Here is a 20,180-nt window from a genome sequence, read left to right on the forward strand (position 1 = left end):
CTGCCAATAACCGCTAATAACTAACTCTAACTGTCAATAACTTCCTATAACTGTAATTTTCGAAGTACAGTTTGAAAGTACATTTATCTTGTCCTGTTGTGCAAGTTGCAATTTTTTTCTAACTATCATGGGACCACTTCAAATAGTTGCTGGATGTTTTGTGATTAACTGATATATTTTATGTGATATATTGTATAATTATATAACATGTAGAAGTAATTTTACAGTATTCGCGCAAATTAAAGCTGTGAACAAATGGTGGACAAAAGACTATGAACAATTAGACGCTTCTAATTTATTATTATGAAAAATAGATATTTGTATCTGCATCCCTATCCATTTAATATCTAATCCATATTCATCTAATATCTAATCGATGTCTATATCCAAAAAATAAACACTGATACAGAGATAATTTTACCATTATCCGATCCGTTTGCACCTCTACAGACCTGGGCAGCGGTCCCTGTTTGAAAATTCTCCATCTGTCCCCTTAAAATCTCAAATCAAATTAAAAAATTCATCTACATCAAATCAGATCGCTGTTGGATTTGCGACTTAAATACGACTTTTGCAGTTATGACGAAGGAATTCAGCAACGACCCTTTGGCAAGATTCAATTAGGCTTGCCTCATCCCGTCCCGCCCCAGGTTTTCTTCCCAGGAAACCATTCTACGCGCTTAACGGTAAACAAAGCCAGATTATTGTCCCTTTTCACTTTCTCGGACTTGACTTCTCTCTCTATATAGGAGATTCAAACTAACTTTCAGAGAGCGAAAATTACTTACGATCGGGAAGTAGCCAATTGAATCGATGAAGGAGAATTACAAGGTGAGATCGCCATGGAAGACTTTTCTACACGCCAAGATCGGGTTTCCGCTTGCTCTACTCTCCTGTTTTCTCTTCTTCTTCTCCGGTTTCTTCGCTTCCATGCTCTTCTCCCAGGTACGGAATTCGAAGCGCCTCCTGATCTGATTTATCGCCTAAATTGAAATTGGAATTGTGGCTGGTCTGGTTAGTTTCTCATTTTGAATATGGTTATGGCTTGAAAAAGGGTGTGTCAAGTGAAGGAGTAGGGAATGTGAGGCGATTGGAAGAGCTGGGGTCCGATTGGCCGGCAATGCAGCATGGGATAACCGGAGATCCTCATGCATCTTCTATTCCCTTCCAGGTATATATTTTGTTTCCTTTTCTGAAACATAATTCACTTTGGAGGGTCTTTGTAACTGATTGGTATCAGGTCTGCAACTCTGAATACCTTGGTGCTCGATGTTAAGGCACTCAGGGCGAATCCAGGATTTTCGTCAGGGAGGGGCAAGAAAATAACGAATCGGATTTGAATAGTTAATCGGATTCAAACCCATTAACTAATCGGGTACTAGATAAAAAACAATGTTCTAATTTCTAGTTTATAATGGCCTGACTTCTAATTTCCAATACTTTGACTTCTAATCTCAATTACCAATTAGAATTTAAGAAATTTATCATAATTTTAACCCTAAATTTAACATTAATTACAAACCAAAAATCTAGAGGGGGGCAAATAAAATTCCAGAGGGGGGCAAAGTTGGTCTGAACCTATAAATTTGTATAAAATTTCAAAATCCAGGGAGAGGCAGTTGAACCCCCTTGGACTAAGCTGGGTCCGCCCCTGAAGACACTGGTAAATTAGCGAAGTAAAGTCATATCTGTAATAAAAATTTATTTAAGGTTTAGATTACTAATTTTGTTGCAGGAAAATGACTAGAACGCTATATATAGCAAATCGCGCCAAGCGAGTGCTTAATTAAGAATGAAAGTAATATATTTACTGAATGTTTGAGATTAAATAAAATGGAATTCTGAAAAATCTGAATTTTTAATTCCGTCCTAAGTTTTAAATGTATATCTATTTATTGCATTTTATTTGATGGGATTTTCTGAAGTAAATCCTTTGTTTAAGGTTTTGAGCTGGAAACCCCGTGCTTTGTATTTCCCAAATTTTGCATCCTCAGAAAAATGCGAAGCAATAGTAAGACTTGCCAAGACAAAGCTGAGACCTTCCACTTTGGCTCTGAGAAAAGGAGAAACTGAAGAAACAACCAAGGGTATACGCACCAGGTACAATTGATACCAGCTTATGATTTTGTTTTGTGCTTTATTATAGGACTTATTGCTGAATATGTGAAAAAAAACAGGCCTTCTTTTGGTTTTAATGCGGTCTTCTGGCATTTGACTGTAAAAATCCAGTTTTCCCTTTTGACAATTGGTCTAAATGAGTGTTAATTTAATTACAAAACTGATCTTGGAACAGTTCTGGGGCATTTCTGAGTGCATCACAAGATCCCAGTGGATCACTAGCATGGGTTGAGAAGAAAATAGCTAAGGTTACAATGATACCTCGAGAGCATGGAGAGGTACTTACATACCCTTTTAAAATTAGAGACCTTAATTGTTACCTGACTCAACCTGACCTGAGGTTTACCCTCTAACGTGACCATATCTGATTGGACAACATGTAATATAATTGACAATGTTGACATGGGTTTTTGCATAAATGTGTATGAATTATATATTTTTAAGTTAGATTTCATAGACGTTTTTAAAAACTATGGCCCAAATTTGCATGGTACATTTTCCATATACATGGATGAGAGGAATAGTATGAGAGAAGGGTAAATACGATATATCCATTCCTTTATTGGGCTGCAAAGGAAATCCCCTTTGCAGGACTGTATAAATTTGCTGAGGTTTTACAAGGGTGGAGAAGAGAACTGCCATGTTTTGTGAGTTACATTCTGTTGATTTTTCTTTCTTTTGCTCTAACTGAATATCAATTTCTCAGGCTTTCAATGTATTACGGTATGAATTGGGCCAACACTATGCCTCTCATTATGATGCTTTCAACCCAGCCGAATATGGCCCACAACAGAGCCAAAGGGTACTGTCAATTTGTTTTTTGTTTTTACCCCAGAGTGTCTCTATTTGTGTGATTTGCGTACTAATTGTATGCTTCTCAGGTGGCATCTTTCTTGCTTTATCTCTCAGATGTGGAGGAAGGTGGAGAAACTATGTTCCCTTTTGAGGTTGGTTCAGTTTACTAATTTTATTTTCCTCTTCATTTTCATTGGGTCTCTGTATATGTGAAATATGAAACAATTATGTGCCTATTTACAGAATGGCGCAAACATGGATATTGGGTATGACTATGAGAAGTGTATAGGCTTGAAAGTGAAACCAAGGAAAGGTGACGGCCTGCTGTTCTATTCCCTCATGATTAACGGTACCATCGACCCGGTAGGGATTTTTTCCTCTTAATCAAGTCTTCTTTCTTTCTTGTATTTATTTACTAATTCATGAATTTATTTATTTTCTTATGAGAGCCTTTTTTAGAATGTTAAAGACAGTAATAAACCACCATCTGATTTTGGTTTAAGCCATTAGAGCAATAGGTTTTTCCGCACCATGGATTGCGGTTTTATCAGCACATATATATTCAAATATTGTTCCATATCAAGAAACAAATTGTTGAATTTTTTTTTTTTTTTGGGCCTCTTTTTCATGAAGACCTCATTGCACGGGAGCTGCTCAGTGATCAGAGGAGAGAAATGGGTTGCTACGAAATGGATTAGAGATAAAGAAGATGGCTCCAAATAAATTTTAGTTTCTTAGTTGTGTAATTATTTTTTGGGGTCAATTTTGATGCCATCCCCTTCATTGTAAGCTGTGATATTTAGCTTGTATAAGTCTTCATTATTAAATTATTGAAAGAAATAAAAGATAGTCTCATTTGTTTATAAGGCATTTAGTTTGTCAATTCATGTTATTTGTGTAGCAGTAGCAGCCATTGAACGACTTGATAGTGAATGTTATCCAAATCATAGGGCTGTAGTTTTTTTGAGAGTTTTTTTTTACTTCAAATAGGATAACTTAACCATGTAAAATGGTCAAGTTATTGAGTGTAACCTATTAGGTGCAACTATTTATGCATCATTGCAATTTGAGATTTAGGAATTTAGTTTTTGAATTATAGATTTAAGAATAATTTTTTTTGTTGAAAGTGACCTGGTAATGATACTTGTTTCAATTAATCCATAAGGATGGTTGGCAGTTATATTTGTTCATATGTTTGATTGAAATTGGTTGAACATTTTATGGTGTTTTGAGATTTGAGAATAGTTTTAAATTGTTTTTCTCTCGGTTGTTTCTGTCTCGGTTTTATGAGGTGAAGAGAAAGGAAGATGATCATGCTTTGGTTGATTGACACATGTCACAATCCTGATTGGCTAAGCTGGCTGTTTCTGGTTTTGGAAAATTATTATGAACATGTAAGAATTTCTGTGATGATCTGGTAAGGTGTATCAGGCAAAAGGAAGAAGGAAGAAGGTGAGTTAAGTGGTAAATTAAGAAAAATAAAAGTAAGAGAACTTGATTCGATTAGGCCCAATTTCTTTTATCTGCTACCATCTCTGTCTAGGTCCGTTGGCCCGTTCAAACAAACCAGCAACGGCTAGGCCCAAATTACAACGAATTTAACATAATATTTCTGTTTAGATTTGGTCCGTCCGATCAAAATTCACATAAATATTGAAGACACACCTGTGCATTTTATCTTGAACCGGATTACTCTAGATTCTGATCAGACGATCAGAAACTAAACAAAAATATTTTTTCTTCACAATATTCGTGCTCGATATTGAACGCGTATCCTCTGCATTAACTCAAAATGAAATCTGTTCAGTTAATAAATCTCAACCGTATGATTTTAAACATAATCAATTCAGCTCCTGGCAATAATAACATAGGGAATCCTTTAATATTAATAGGGATCTAATCTGTACGAATCTTAAAACTGATCATATGGTAGAGATGCATTAATTTAAAAGATTCTCTTTTGAGTTAATGCTGAGGATACGAATTCTCAGATACACCGAAGCATCTTAACAAAACGTATATATTTATTTTCCGATTTTTTTAAGAAATAATTATACTAATTTCAATATTTGAAAAGTATAAGATCATCAGATAAAATTTTCTAACACTGGTCACGAAAAAAAAACACGAATATTAAATTCGCTCTTAAAATTTGACATGAAAATATCAAGTTTTGTGTATGAAAAGTAGGGGTGGCAAAAAATGTCGTAGGTTGTGGTTCGAGCGTGACTCGCATCTGATTTATTCGCTAACAGTTCGCTTGTTACTGAATCGAGCTGTTAATAAGCCAGCTCGCTACTAATTCGGTCCATAATTAACGAGTTCAAGCAGGAGCCTAGCTTGTTTGTTAGCTCGCGAGCTAGCTTTGTTAGACATCAATTTGTGAATTTGTATGATTTTGTGTGCATTTTATACTGTCTAGCTCAGTTCAATTCGGTCCAAAAAAATTGTATGCATTTTATACTCTTATTTAAACAAGATCCAGCCAGACTCAGCAAACTAGCTTGTCAGCTCGCGAGTTAGCTAGATCCAACTCGTAACGATTTCAAGATTAGATTTCAGCTCAGATCTCTAAAATTAACTCACTCGTGACTCGAAGAAGCCAACTTGTGACGAGTTCAAGCTGAACCCAGCTCGTTGCCACTCCAATGAAAAGTGTGGAAACGAAGTGATAAATGTTGACTCTTGAGCCCATCTTTAGGCACGGAGCCACGGACTTGGCATTCCTTTTTTTTTTTCAATGAATATATATTAAGACAAAATAGAAAATGTTATTTACAAAATCCTAGCTCCCTTCCCTTATCCAACTTTTTTTTTTCAACAGCTATCCACACTTTTCAAAAATAAATCTGAATACGGAATTAACGAAGTCTGTGCTTCTCAAAAACTAACATTACCCTAAAATTTAAAATAATTAATTATAAATTAAATATTTTTATAATAAAAAAAGTTTATTTCTACGGGGTTTTTACCATATATATATATACTATTTTATTTTCCACATGCGTTTCTCGGTCCCTGATTTTTTTTTTTTTTTTGAAAATTGTTTTTGGTGGATCTCAAATTGACAAATCACAACCAATAAAAGAGGTCCTTCGTGGACCCCGCCAGGCAACTATGTCTTCTTTCTGCCAACGGTTTCTCCCCAACTACTCTAGTAAAGTCCATATAACTCATTAAAAACGTTGAAAAACAATGTCTTTTTTTTTTTTTTTTTTTTAAATCTACATCCTCCTACGCCACTGAATTGTGTGTTCTATTAAACCATACCCCATCCAAGTACAGTTGAAAAACAATGTCACCCTTATATATAATATTTAGGAGCAATTTCATGTATACCCCTAAAAAAACAAAATTATATATTACGCCCTCTAAAGTTCATAATATCATATTTATCCTTTAAAGTTCAAAAACTCACAAATTTATCTATTTTATTGTCTTTTCTATTAAATCTTATTTTAAATTTATAAAATTCCATTTTACCCTTTATTAAAAAAACAAAACTATATATATCGTGGTGCCTTGCTTTCTGCTATCAAAGTACGAGAGTAATGCAATCAAAACTTCTTCTTCTATTATTCTGATTTCCAGTCTCGAGTTAGGACTTAGGACATACGGCTACTCATATCCCCTCAATGCTTTGTAGCCAATACAAAATGAATATATTTGAATTGTAATATTATTACATTTTATTTGTCGATATATTGTATAAAGCTGTTTCCTTGACTGATTTTTAAACTTCATATTCTTCTTATCTTCTACAGCATATAATGTTGGTCGATTTTAATAACCAAACTATAGAAAAGTTATATCCAGCTGTCATCTTCTTCCATCTTTTAAAAAATTCTAAACTTGAAGTAGATGTTGTTTTATAAAAAATGGGTTGGAGTGAGAATCGACAAAAGTGTTTTATTTGACAAGTATATAGTGTCAGATGTTCGCGAAGTTGGTAAATCTTGACCTCAAGTACTTCTAAAATTGATACTTCTCACACGACGACACCAATTGAAAATATTTGTGGAATTGCCTTGGAGATTGGGGTGTGTCATGTGTGTGCAAATGAACTCATACAAGGGAGAAAGAGTTGTGAAGACCATAACGGTAGAAGAAGAGTCGAGAAAGGAAAGAAGAGATTATTAAACAACAACATGCTAGGATGTGAAATTGAACAACCCCTGCTGCAGGGAAGAAGCTATGTGAGGCTCCCAAATGGAGAAGATGTGAAATTGAACAACCCTTGCTGTGGGGAGGAAGCTATTTGAGGTTCACAGAGGGAGAAGAAATGTTAATAAATGTATTTTTTTTAATAAAGAGTAAAATGAGTATTTCATAAATTAATTTGAGTTTAAATAGGAAAGACAATAAAATGGATAAAATTGTTAGTTTCTGAAATTTAAAAGGATAAATATGATATAATGAATTTTGGAGGAAAAATACATAATTTCCATGTTTTTTAGGAGTATACACGAAATTCCACCTAATTTTCTCTCACTATAGTCTATAGGTGATAAATTGTGTGAACCTAGCGGCGGAGTCAAGAGTCAAGAGGTGAGTGTGCGGTGTGGCCGTGTGGGACCGCTCTCCATTATCCTCGTTAGTGACTGGCATTTTAGTAGTCATGGTTTTTATAAGAATATTATTTAATATTGTTTTCGTTCGCCTCCCTCTCACTGTCCCGGATCTCATTAATAATTTTTTATTTTAGGAGTGTGTTTTTTGTACGATGGAATGCTGCACAACTTTAAGCATGCACCTGTGAGGCTGTCACAAAGTTTACAGGTTACAACCATAATAAATTGTGATGTAATTTTACCTTCAAATATTGCTAAAATTTACAAGTTAACCATACATAATATATACGATGTATTTTTACCTTCAAATGTACTTGTACGTAAACATAAAATCTTAATTGAAAACAATAATAATTAAATTCTTCATAATTGTCTTGATTGTAATTTAAATTTCAAAAATGTACTTTTGACACCCCTGGTGTCTACAAATCAATAGGAATTTGGAGGCTGGACCTCCATATTTCATCTCAAAAAAAATAATTGTCTCGATTGAAAATCAGGGTTCAAATGAGAAAGGAAATATAGCACAGTTGGCTAGTATATTTAAAGAACCTCAAGATTCAGAAGTAGATAACTGCCTACCCGTGAGCCATATAAGCCCCACCTCAGTTTACAATAGACATCAACATTTCTCGGTCTGACTGAGACTAAATCTCGACTGTTCTTTTCTTGTTGCACCCTTGGATACCTGAGGAAATAGAGATAAAAAAAATTAACCTCATCTTTATTTTACAAGAAAGTACAAATACATTTTACAGGAAAAAAGTTCCACAGTATTTTTATGTCACAAAATGTTGATCTTTTTATGTTACGAGAGTTTTTTTTGAAGGACAGTGTACCAAGGCACTGTCAATTCATTGATATATAAAAAAAGTTATTTACAGAGATTATACCTAATTTTATTTATTTACACACAAGTATTTAATGTTCCTAACTACAGTATCCGGTACCAATGTAGCGCCTCGTCCCTGGCCGAATTGACCAATGTCTGAACGGTTCTCTGCTGTTGGCTAAATAGTCTTCTATTGCGTTCTTTCCACAGGGCCCAGCACCCTGCTGCCCAGAGAGAGTCCCACAGTTTTCTCATATGAGGCAGCATGTGTGATCTCGCGTTCCACCATAGGTTCCAGGAGTATTCGTCTGCAAATCTGGCAATAGTTATGTGCCAGCCGCATAGAAGTTCCCTCCACAAGCCACTCGCATATGGACATGAGAATAGGATGTGCTTTGCTGTCTCAACTCCATGGTCTCCGCATAGGTGGCATCCCGCCGGTACTTGGCAACCTCTCAATCTCAGCCTCTGTTGCGTGAGCAATCTATTTTGCATTCCCACCCATATAAACATCCTTACCTTCAATGGAATTTTAAGTTTCCATATAGTCACATTAGTTCTGTTCCTTAGCCCTCTATCATGTAGCTGTGCATAAGCTGACGCGGTCGTAAAGATACGGTTAGTTGTCCACCTCCAACCCACCATATTGCTGACCGACTGTTCCGCTATTGAGACCCGGTAGAAGGGTGATAGGTCCAGAACTGATCTCATGAAGAAGGAACATTGACTGGAGATGGCCAGTTGCTCCCTATTCAAAGAACAGTATAATTTGCTAATTGTTTGTGCCCACATGCCAGAAACCTCTGTGTCAAGTTTCCACATCCACTTAAGTAGCAACGCCTGATTTTGTGTGTCAAGATCGAGTATCCCCATTCCCCCATTGTTCTTGAGAGCACACACCTTTTCCCAACCGACTAAACAATTAATACCTTTGCAATTCTCATTGCCCTTCCATAGAAATGACCGACGGGCCTTATCTATGTGTTTGATGATTCCCTTGGGTAAACGGATCGCTTGCATGTAATGCAGCGGAAGTGCTGTTAATACCGCTTTAATCAATGTTATCCTTCCGCCGTATGAAAGCAGGTTTGATTTCCAGCCCGCTAGCCTTGCCTGTACCGCATCAAGAAGAGGTTGGAAGTCCACCTTCCTCGGCTTGCGGTGCGATAACGGTAGTCCAAGGTATCTGATCGGCAATTCTGCCTTGGTGCAGTGCAAGATGCGCTCTATGTTACGAGAGTTGGGTCAGTGCAAAATTGTATAATTTTTGAAGGTCAATTTATAGAGAATGAAGATGTAAATAATGAGCACATTAAAACTTGATCTATCATATTTAATTAGATTCGTATTTTTTACCACTTCATCTCAAGTAAAATGAGCTCCCAAAATCATAAGAATTGATGAAGACGCATTGCTTATGAAAATAAACAATTAGCGTTTCGAATTTGATATTTAAATTTCAAATTTTACAGATATAAATAGAAATAATACAAAAAACTTTAGCATCGGAAGTACCTCTTTTGACATTTTGTAAACAGTTCAAGTACTTTATTACTTTATTGTAATTCCCCTTTTATTTAAATCACTCCAGAAATAATTGTCGAAATGAAAAAAAAAATATTCCCCAATACTCATTTTAAAATTCAAACGTACTCCTTTTTTTTCTCAAAATGAACCTTTGCATTATGTTTGAGTTAATTTTCAGATTGTGCAATCAGAATTCAGACTAATTCTTTCCATATCTATAATGCATGGGGCCCTTTAATTATTAGTGCAGATCTAAATCGGACGGTCCATATTTTAACTCAAATTTGAGTCCACATCAATTCTTCTTGTGCGAGATGAGCGATGTTGAGGACAAAATAGAAGTAAGCAAATAAATGGATCACACAAGAAACTAAGATAATAAGTAATCAAGCATAAAAAATTAGAGATGACACAAGATTTTATGTGAAAATCTTTCTGAAAATAAACTACGAAAGCACACGACACAAATTCACTAAATTAAAGAGTCTTATAAGTACATAAGATTAGAATTCTCAATAACACCCTCTCATACAAAATGAGCTCTTACAAGTTTTAAGAAGAAGAGAGCAAATTCTAGATAAGGCTTAGTGAAAGACAACAAACAGACAGAATACCAGTGGCTCAATCTGATTTCACAAAATGAGCTCAATGACTTGGCTTACCAAATAAACTTGCGGTAGCACCCTTTAATTAAACTCAAAACAATTACCAACGGCTTGCCGATACAAAAGGTACCCAAACCAGCTGCTTTAATTGAACAAGCAGAAACATTACCATCGGTTGCAATTTCTTACCGATGTCAAAAAAACAGAATCACCATCGGTTTGGGTCAAAGCCGATGGGAAGAGTTATAGGCTGCGCCTATTGTTTGTCTTCAAACCAACAAGCGATTATGCAAAATTAATTAATTTGACTTTGGTCGGGTTCTCCTGAGTAGTCTAATGTAAGTGTACATTATTATACTAATAAGGAAAAGAATAACAGACATACAATAAGCTCCATATACCAGAGTCAGAGTATGTATACTGTGGAAACCTATGCGACATCAAAAGCAAATAGTAACAGTCCTACAGTACTACTTTTTAATTTTTAATTCAATTGCATTTCCTGTATACAAATTTACTTATTGCACCCGCACCTAATTGCTTCTTACTGCCTCACGCACCAACCACGTGTACATGCTTTCTCAAACTATACCAATAAAATCATGCCACGTCAGAAGTAAAGAAACATGTCAATCATTTTGAGTGAAAAAAGGAACCTCTCTATAAAGTGGCCGCGGCTTTAGAAGAATCCAATCGACCGTCTTCTTCTTGGTTCTATAATTTCCCCCCTTCAGCGTCTCCTCTCTCATCTTTCGTCTCTGCGATTCTTGGTTGAAAGGAAAAGAAGAAGTTGAACAATCAAAAGATGGGAGGTGGAAACGGTCAGAAAGCAAGGATGGCTCGCGAGAAGAACGCGGAGAAGAACAAGGCTCCTAAAGGTACCATGCTTTCGTTGATCTATAGTTAAGACTAATGGATCCTCCAGTCAATTGACGATCTGTTGAATCTTGATGCTTCTTTGCTTATTTTTTGTCCGATCTGTGGATTTGACACAGGGAGTCAGTTGGAGACGAACAAGAAGGCCCTCAGCATCCAGGTTTGTTTTTGTTTATACATTTTTTTTTTTATCTCCAAGGGTAATTTTTTGTGGTTGTGAGTTTCAAGCTAGAAATCTTGGTTCAATTTGATGGTTTCTTTCTATTCAGATATTCCCAATTTTCTGCTTCGCTAAGGTATTTGGTTTGGAACATTTTTAGGATAATGCATGGCATATGTCTTGAATTTCCTCGACCTTTTTCTTTTCTCATTAAAAGTCCTAATATTGCTGGATATAATATATCTTTTGTTGTCAAATGATTGGTTACAAAATAAGATGTTTCGATCTTGTTGGTTCAAGTTACATTCTCTGATAATTCAACCTAAACTTTTGTTTTTATTACGAATGATCTTAAGCAGGCATCAAGTTTTAGTATTTGTTCAACTGCATATTATATTAGACAAGGGATCTACTTACAACATTTTATAATAATTTGATTTTGCAATTTAAAAGTCCAATCAGTTGATCCAAACTTTTCAATATGATATCTATATTAAAATATGTTTGGAGATCAAATTTGACATTTTTTTTTAATTTTTGTACTATTTATTAAATATTTTACGAAACTGTTGTTTTTCAATGGTCCAGAATTGTCTAAAACAACAATTTCATAAAATACTTAATAAATAGTAAAAAAATTAAAAAAAATGTAAAATTTGATCTTCAAACACATTTTAATATAGAGATCATGTTTAACGGTTTGAATCGACTATTTGGACTTTGAAAATTGCAAAACCAAATTGTTGTAAGATGTTGTAACTTTCAAATGTTGCAAGTGGATCCCTCATTATATAAAATTGTATTATGAACTTTGGTGCCATTTTTGCATTAAAATTAATATAGTATAAAAACAAGATTTTTTACATGACCTGTTGCCTGTTTATCAAAATAAGTTTTTTACACCTCAAATTAGAAATCATCCCCACTCTTTTAGCATCACCCACGAGAAACACAACAAACCCTTAAACCTCTCAGAAACAAATACACTATAAAAAAGGAGCAATTCAAGACAAAATTTGAAGCTGTAGACTGTAGTTGAATAATGCAGAAACAAATACACTCATTTGATGTTCATTTGAATTGATTTTTGAATGCAGTGCAAAGTATGTATGCAGACGTTTATCTGCACCACGACCGAAGTGAAGTGCAGGGAACATGCTGAAGCAAAGCACCCGAAGAGTGATGTCTTTCAGTGTTTTCCACACCTTAAACCTGAAAAATAGTGAGCTTCCATAATCTAGAGGTATATATATAAGATCCATATCATGCTGTCTCTTGCTATTCTATAGTATGTACTTGAGAAAAAGCTGTTTGTGCAATTTCGGGTGTCTGTTGCATCAATTTGTGATTGTTCAACCTTATTGTATGACTTTTTGAGATGGTTACTATGTTTCTTGGATGCTTAGTGTTGTGTGTGTGATATATGCATTTGTTGGTATGAATCTAGCCTCTATATTTCTTTTCTTATTCCGTTCGAGATGGTTCCACATACTTGTGGATGGAAGTAGGGGGTCATAACTGGTTTTGTTCTTAGCATCAACTGTCAATTTATCTAGACATCAAGTTGGGAATTGTTGGACTTGAAGTTAATAGAAACTTGTAGTTACTAATTAACAAGCTCAAGAGCCAATCTTTGGTATATAGTGGAAAATGGCAATTAGAACTGCTGCTGTGACGCTTTTTGATTTAAAATTCTCTCAAGGTAACTAGTGAACTGGGATGCATAAATCCAAATGTATACCAACTTTTGACAATTAACGAAGAAAATATCAGGAACTTGAAATATACAAAAAGAAAAAAGAAAAAAAAAGAATAGAAAGAGTTGCAGGGTAAGAATTTCTCATTGAATTAGACATCATGATGAATCACACATTAGTATGGGAATAATAATACACAAATATCCACATAATATTCATGGTAGGAACCTGCTGATCCCAGTGGAGTTGCAAATTCAAAGAATGGGGTTTCATTTAATAACAGTGGAACTGTTTGCAATTGCTAAACAGATGTCAGTAACTTCTAATGATATAATGAGCACAACATTATTCCACGTGAACTGTACTTCCAGGATACCCATTTTTAGACTTAATCAGGCTACTGAGTACGGGTCCTACTTTGCTCTGCTGCACGTACCAGGTCGAAGTATGGATGAGCCTACATGTGTGGCAACAATACCATATTAAAATTTCTGACAATCTACTGAATTTTCCACAAAAGCACCATAGATTCCACAAAAGCAACATAGTTTGCTTGAAAGATTAAAAATTAAAATTACCATAGCTTCCCTAGCAGTAAGTCTGTCTTGGTGATCATAACGAAGAAGCTTATCAAGGAAATCAATTGCCTGTAATTAAAGCTTATCACATTACATCATCAAAATCATAAAGACGGTTAACATTATAAATTATAAAAAAAAGTTACACTAGGTAGTACCTCAGGAGAGACTAAATGTCGGTTGTCTTGATTTATGAACTTTGCCCATGGCTTCCTGTGGTGCCTAATAAACCACAGAGTTAAACAATTTATACGAGTCATAACATTTTTAGATTTTCTACATCATGGAGTGAGTAGTAGGCTAACTTGCTACAAGCTTCATTATAGTAACACCAAAAGAACAAACTGTACCTTCCAACAAGAGCTTCCAGTTGGGGGTCCAATGCAATTCTGTATTTGCTCAAATAAGAATTTAGTTGTTCTGTTCCAAGCACCTGGTCTCAAATACAAAAGAAACTATCTAAAAATTTGCATGTAAAACATTACAAATGAAAAAGAAAATAGAAATTTTTTAGTCAGGCAACCTTTGCAATTTTCACTAGCTGGTCATGGTTGTCATGACCATAAAAAAATGGCTCCTTGCGAAACATCTATAATCATTAATGTAAATAAAATGACATATCAGTAATTAATCCAATAGCAATAAGGATTTACAAAAAAGTAATAAAACCATTGAATAAACCAGAAAATGTAGCAAAAGAATTACTACCATGCCAGCAAACATGCAACCAAGGCTCCACATATCCAACGAGTAGTCATAATCTTGTAAATCCACGAGAAGTTCTGGCCCCTTGAAATATCTGCAAAATTGGAAAAACAAAACGTCTTAATGATATGGTAACCTCCTCAATAGAAGTTGTTGTTTTCTTAATCTAGAGCTGTTTTTTTTCAAAAAAGAAGTAGAAAACAAGAAAAGAAAAGCCTGATTATGATTCTCAGAACTCGGCCATTCAATTAAGCTTATATTTCTTTTGTTTTAGCAAGGGATGAATACAGGTCCTGTCAGGCAAGGTTATCTGCAAGACCAGACCCCACCTGACTAGTCGCTCCCCATAGTGAAGGTCCGGCAAAGTCCTGTTACTGGGCCTGAGAATCTCAACCCAGCCCAATCTGCCTACCCCAACTTGTTTGGGACTAAAGGCTTGATTGTTGTTATTGTCGTTGTTTGTTGTTGTTGTTGAAAATGCTTAGCTAGACTGAAAATTCCACTTAAGTGTCAAAAGTGATGCTTGAACTAGTTGCCTCCAAAGAAATGCCACCTGCTTTGTCTTTCAACATCAGTGATGTAAAAAAGGGTCTTGGCAGCTGACATTGCTGGCTAGTCAAAGTAGTTACACGATACCTCGCCTATACTCTATTCGAGAGCATTTTGATCAACCAATACATCCAATTAATTGGTCAGTTAATCTGGCGGACTGTGCAGTAATAAAGTTAGGCCATATCTTTTTCATGCAGTCCGATTTTGATGATCTTGGACTCTATAGAAACTAGAGTTCACAAGCTTTCATTTGATATTGTTTTTTCTTTATTTGGATTCAGATAAATTTCTATGGTCTTACATCGTAACTGCTTCATAAAAGTATACTAATGAGCAGCTATTTTTTTATTATACGGTCTCCCTAACAAGAAGATAGATTTTGAAAGTTTCAAATGTTATGAATATTTAGACTTAACAATCATTTTTTTAAAGAATGACTTGTTTTTAATTGGATGCTAGGACAACTTTTCTACAATTATGTAAAGTTGGTTATTTCTTCTGCATTGTAGGATCTTCTAAAGTTGGTTATTTTTTCTACAAGAGTCAACATACAACTAACAAGCAAATAACCAAGCCTTACATCCACACAAAAGAAAGTAAACTATAAAGAGCACTATGTTGATATTTATGGTTGTCTACTGATTTGGTAACATCATTTGTTTCTCAATTGAATGCAGAGAGAATGCAGTGAAGCAAAAGCAACAAAATAGTTTTTTCTTAGCATTTTGCCTTTACAATCATTTTGGAAACATAATTTGTTTCTCAATTTATTCTCTACATAATTTCTTGAAATTTTTAGATTCATTTTTTTTTTGTGAGATAGAAAGATGTAGGTCTAGCCTTCCAAATTCTATTTAATGTCCAAAATAGATTCCCATCCGAGTTTGGAACCCTCTACCTCCACACGGAGGATCTTGCCGCTGGTTCTTGAAATTTTAAGATTCATGAATATCCAGATTTAACAATCTTTTTTTAATTTTGAACTTGACAGAAGCTGTCAAGGTTGACATAACAATCTTTTTGGAAACATAATTTGTTTCTCAATTTAATTTAGAGAGAACATAATTTCTTGAAGTTTACTGATTTGCCGTGCTTTACCTTATCGGGAAGTGGAAGCTTTAAATGGCATTTCTGAGGTAGGCCACCATGAACAATGTTCAAGCTTCTTTTAGGTTGCACTGTAATCTCTTCGTAAAAGTAGATTGTGAAGAACAGTTATTTTTGAACCTCCCTAACTGATGGATTTTGAAATTTTTAGCTTTAACGAAATGTAGGCAATGATCTTTTCAACATTAAAACGCCATTTCTCAATTGGATGTCAAGAGAATTTTAATAATTTTTTGAAATTAACTGAATTTTCTCACGGGATAATTAAATTGCAGAAAATTCAGCCAACTTAAAAAACTGTAAAAATTCTCTATGTTCAACTGAGAAACAATATAATGCCGAAAAGATTGTTACTTTATATGTTCATGAAATCTGAAAAATTTCAAATCTCCATTTGGTTAAAGAGAAACAAAAATTACAAAATAGCTTTTTCTTCACAGTTTGCTTTTACAAGGCAGTTACAATGCTAAAAAATCAGTCAAACACTAAAAGCCATCGACAATTTTCTGAATTTCCAACTGAGAAAAAGTTAATACCAAATGAAACTTTTGAAAGTCCAGCTTCAAAAAGGCCTAAGATCATCATAATCGAGATCATATGAAGAAGAGTTGACTGGAACAAGAGACACTGTGCTGCTTATCGTAATAATTCTGTGGACACTGGTGTCTTGCTTAGAAACCAAATTTAGAGCAAAAAATCCTCAGATGTTTAATTTTGATTTTTCCTTGCTTAGGTAAAAAATTGGAATATTATATTCTCAAGTACCTAGATAACTTATTTTTGTTCCAATTATGAATATTTGTATGTATATAATGATATGAATGCCAAATTGTCCACAAAAATTTGATTACTTGGCCCCATAATGATTAATTGCTTGCCAGCGGCAGAGCCCCCATCCGTCCACCAAACACTTGCCTCTTTTACAACACTGGTGAATATATATGTATCACAAATATAACATAAACATAGTTACCTGGAGGCAACACGAACATTGTATTCTTTTCCAGGGTGATAGAACTCAGCAAGGCCCCAGTCTATCAGTCGAAGTTTGCGCATCTCATGGTCAATCATGACATTGTGCGGCTTTACATCTCTATGCATTATTCCCTGCGAGTGGCAGTACTCTAGTGCCTGTACACCATGAATTGGAATAGAAAAGAAAATAATGTATCCGAAAAATATTTCTTCATCAAAGATTGCAAATAAAACATATAATTACTACTTTGAGCCTACTTTTAGTTTATTTTTCGATGAAAAGATTATTCCGTTGTTTGAATCACTTCTGTGGATTTGAATGCTCCAACCAGTTCCATGCCAGTAATGAACTGGACCTGTATGACTCGGCTGAGTACTGACCAAGTTAACAGCCCTTAACACTCAATTCTAGTACTTAAAACCCAATTCTGCAAATCAGCTAATTTGAGTTTTGAACCATATAATAAACATTTCACTCAATTACACCTTCAAGATCAAACCCAATTAACCTCAATTTACCTTAACAGAAGGAATCTTAGTATTGGAACACACTGGTATGGTGGCACCTGACCTTTCAGAGTCAATGCTCAACCCAGTGTTGCAATATTTGAATAGAGTTAAAGGAATGGAAAGATGCTAACCTTGAGAAGTTCATAGATGTAGTAACGAATGTCATAATCTGTCAGAGTTGGGTATAGTAATTTGAAATCCGTGTTGTTCACATATTCAGAAATTAGGCTTGGAGTCTTTGATTGCTGGTCTCTCACTATATCCCGGAGTTTTATTATATTTGGCCCGCCACACAGGTTTTGGAGTATTTTTATTTCCCTCTTAATCTGAAAAACATTTTGAACCAAGTTTAAAATTCTTCTTGTGATAAGTTTCAGATTTTTCTTTATTCAAGGGCAGTGTAATTTGGGAAAGTGGTGTTATTTCAACTTTATAATGGTAAAATTACAAGAAGCAAAAGAATACCAAGGGCTAGATTATAAATCTTTCTTTTGTGAGTTATACATGTAATTTATCAAAACATCCAGGAGCAGTACTCCAAGTTTGGAAAATAGTACATCAGAAAATAAGATATGAGAAATAGAGGGAAATAAGCTTGTGCACTAATCAAAGTACCTTTTTTTTCTTAACAGGTTTGAGGATCTTGATAACACACCGTTCATTTGTGGAAACATTTATTCCCTCAAAGACTTCACTGTATTTCCCTCTTCCGATTTTCCTTACCACTTCATAATTTTCTTGGGCACTGGTTAGTAAACACACAAACATTCACACACACACACATACAATAAATGCTTAACAGCAACAATGCAAAGCAAAGTTTTTTTAGGAACCAGGATCAATGCTCAATTTAACACCAAGTATATTAATAATTTTCTACTAACACGATACCAATAGGTTATAATCAGGGGCGGACCCAGTATAGAACCGGGTGGGGGGGGGGCGGCTGCCCCCCTGGATTTCGAGTTTTAGTGGTGATCTATTGGTACCGATTGACTTTGCCCCTCCCTGGAAATTTTTTTGCCCCTCTCTGGATGTTTGATTTGTAATTCGGGTTAAAATTAAAATAAATTTCTTGAATTATGATTGGTAATTTGAATTATAAGCTAAAACATCATAAATGATAAGTCAAAGTATTGAAAAATATAAGTCAAAGCATTGTTTTTTTTATCGAGTACCTAATTAGTTAATGGGTTTAAATCTGATAAGCTATTTAAATCCGATTCGATATTTTTTTGCCCCCCTTGACGAAAATCCTGGGTCTGCCCCTGGTTATAATCCTTAGTTAGTAAACTATGTAACAAATTAAGATATGTATAATTTTAGGGGAACAGATTGCTGAATTTGGCAAAGTAGTGAATCCAAAAAGATTCATTAAGCATGGTGATGGTGTACAACAGCATCTGTTCATCTCATGAACAATCATTGAACAGATGTCATCTAAGAATCAGAAGAGATGAGAAAGGATTCGATTCTGACCCCCATTGAACAGTAAGCGATTCGTAATCCCAGTATTCCTTGGGACGAAGCTCATTGACATCGGCATAGATCCGGGCCGTTGACATATCTCTCTTACTCTTAGCCTTCGGAACCTGACAAACCTCAAAAGCACAGCTCGTATTGGATAACAAGTTCGGCGGAGGTAAAGATGATTTAGGAGGAGAAACGCAGGGAAGAGCTAATATCGCGATTGATAGAGCAATTGCGACAAGGGAGAGCATACGATGAAACGAGAGGTGGGGTTTGGTTGGGTTTTTGACAGGAAGAAATGGTGTCAACTGTCAGCAAAGGTCGAAGGAGAACTAGTGAAGTACACAAGGAATTGGTCGCCAAGCGAATTCGTATCCTCTACACAATGAAGGGCGGACCGTCCGATCAGCTTTAAGATTCGTGCGAGTTAAATCCGCACTAATATTAAAGAACCTCTATGTTTTAGGCGGAGACTTGATGAGATGCTCTTTTGAGTTGATGCAGACGATGGGGGCTCTCGCCAAGCAGGGATTACTTCTAATAGCCGAATTTAATTTGCCTGATACGTCTATTTGCGAATAAAAGAACTTTGTCCGAGTATAAATATAATATATAATTTTGAATTGCGTTCAAATAGGCAGCTCAATTTGATGCTGGTACTATTCTAGACACCTGAAGGTATAATCACAACAAATGGAATTTTTGTTCATGGATCTGTATAGAGAGAACCAATTTGTTATGTCAACATGTTGCAGAATTGCTATCTGCGACAGAAATAATCAAATGAAGGAAAGCTATATATGAACAACATGAAAATTGGGATATATAAATTCTTTTTTTGAGAAAATTGTAATAAATGCGAGAGGATTATATATATAATGCAGTATTCTAGAGGTATTGGTTAAAATAATGAGAAACATCATTAGAAGTTATCCTTGAGTTAGTGTGCTAATAATATCCTTTGCACCAATTGTATACTTATAGCCCCCAAAAAAACGCTTCAATATCCTTTTATTAAAGCAGGTTTTCAATTTTCTAAGTGTAAAATCCAGTAATAACAATGCACCTGAATGTTCACAAAGATTAATTATCAGGGAAAATA

General features: G+C 35.0%; 4 protein-coding genes across 5 annotated transcripts in view; 2 read left to right on the forward strand and 2 right to left on the reverse strand.

Moving 5' to 3' along the window:
• Positions 1 to 20,180, reverse strand: part of LOC144574318 (subtilisin-like protease SBT1.7) — a 53,932-nt gene that overhangs the window by 32,204 nt on the left and 1,548 nt on the right. The window lies entirely within an intron of this gene.
• On the forward strand, positions 532 to 3,800 carry LOC144574267 (2-oxoglutarate (2OG) and Fe(II)-dependent oxygenase superfamily protein). 2 transcript variants are annotated; one of them, XM_078324190.1, is made up of 8 exons: positions 532 to 945; positions 1,055 to 1,171; positions 1,943 to 2,100; positions 2,294 to 2,396; positions 2,825 to 2,920; positions 3,000 to 3,065; positions 3,157 to 3,276; positions 3,547 to 3,800. In XM_078324190.1, the coding sequence occupies exons 1-8, from the start codon at positions 814 to 816 to the stop codon at positions 3,634 to 3,636; spliced, it is 882 nt and encodes a 293-aa protein (XP_078180316.1). In that variant the 5' UTR covers positions 532 to 813; the 3' UTR covers positions 3,637 to 3,800. The 2 variants fall into 2 exon arrangements, with proteins under 2 accessions (XP_078180316.1, XP_078180317.1); XM_078324191.1 differs by having other exon boundaries at positions 3,417 to 3,638.
• Positions 11,156 to 12,889, forward strand: LOC144574321 (uncharacterized protein At2g23090-like). The gene is made up of 3 exons (XM_078324262.1): positions 11,156 to 11,326; positions 11,444 to 11,484; positions 12,582 to 12,889. The coding sequence occupies exons 1-3, from the start codon at positions 11,254 to 11,256 to the stop codon at positions 12,705 to 12,707; spliced, it is 240 nt and encodes a 79-aa protein (XP_078180388.1). The 5' UTR covers positions 11,156 to 11,253; the 3' UTR covers positions 12,708 to 12,889.
• On the reverse strand, positions 12,710 to 19,388 carry LOC144574319 (casein kinase II subunit alpha-2-like). The gene is made up of 10 exons (XM_078324260.1): positions 19,088 to 19,388; positions 18,224 to 18,353; positions 17,740 to 17,934; positions 17,097 to 17,254; positions 14,468 to 14,558; positions 14,283 to 14,348; positions 14,110 to 14,192; positions 13,918 to 13,981; positions 13,760 to 13,828; positions 12,710 to 13,638 (listed from the first exon to the last, which is right to left on the reverse strand). The coding sequence occupies exons 1-10, from the start codon at positions 19,327 to 19,329 to the stop codon at positions 13,579 to 13,581; spliced, it is 1,158 nt and encodes a 385-aa protein (XP_078180386.1). The 5' UTR covers positions 19,330 to 19,388; the 3' UTR covers positions 12,710 to 13,578.

The sequence above is a fragment of the Carex rostrata genome, chromosome 22 (assembly GCF_964058835.1).
Source record: "Carex rostrata chromosome 22, lpCarRost1.2, whole genome shotgun sequence".
NCBI lineage: Eukaryota > Viridiplantae > Streptophyta > Magnoliopsida > Poales > Cyperaceae > Carex > Carex rostrata.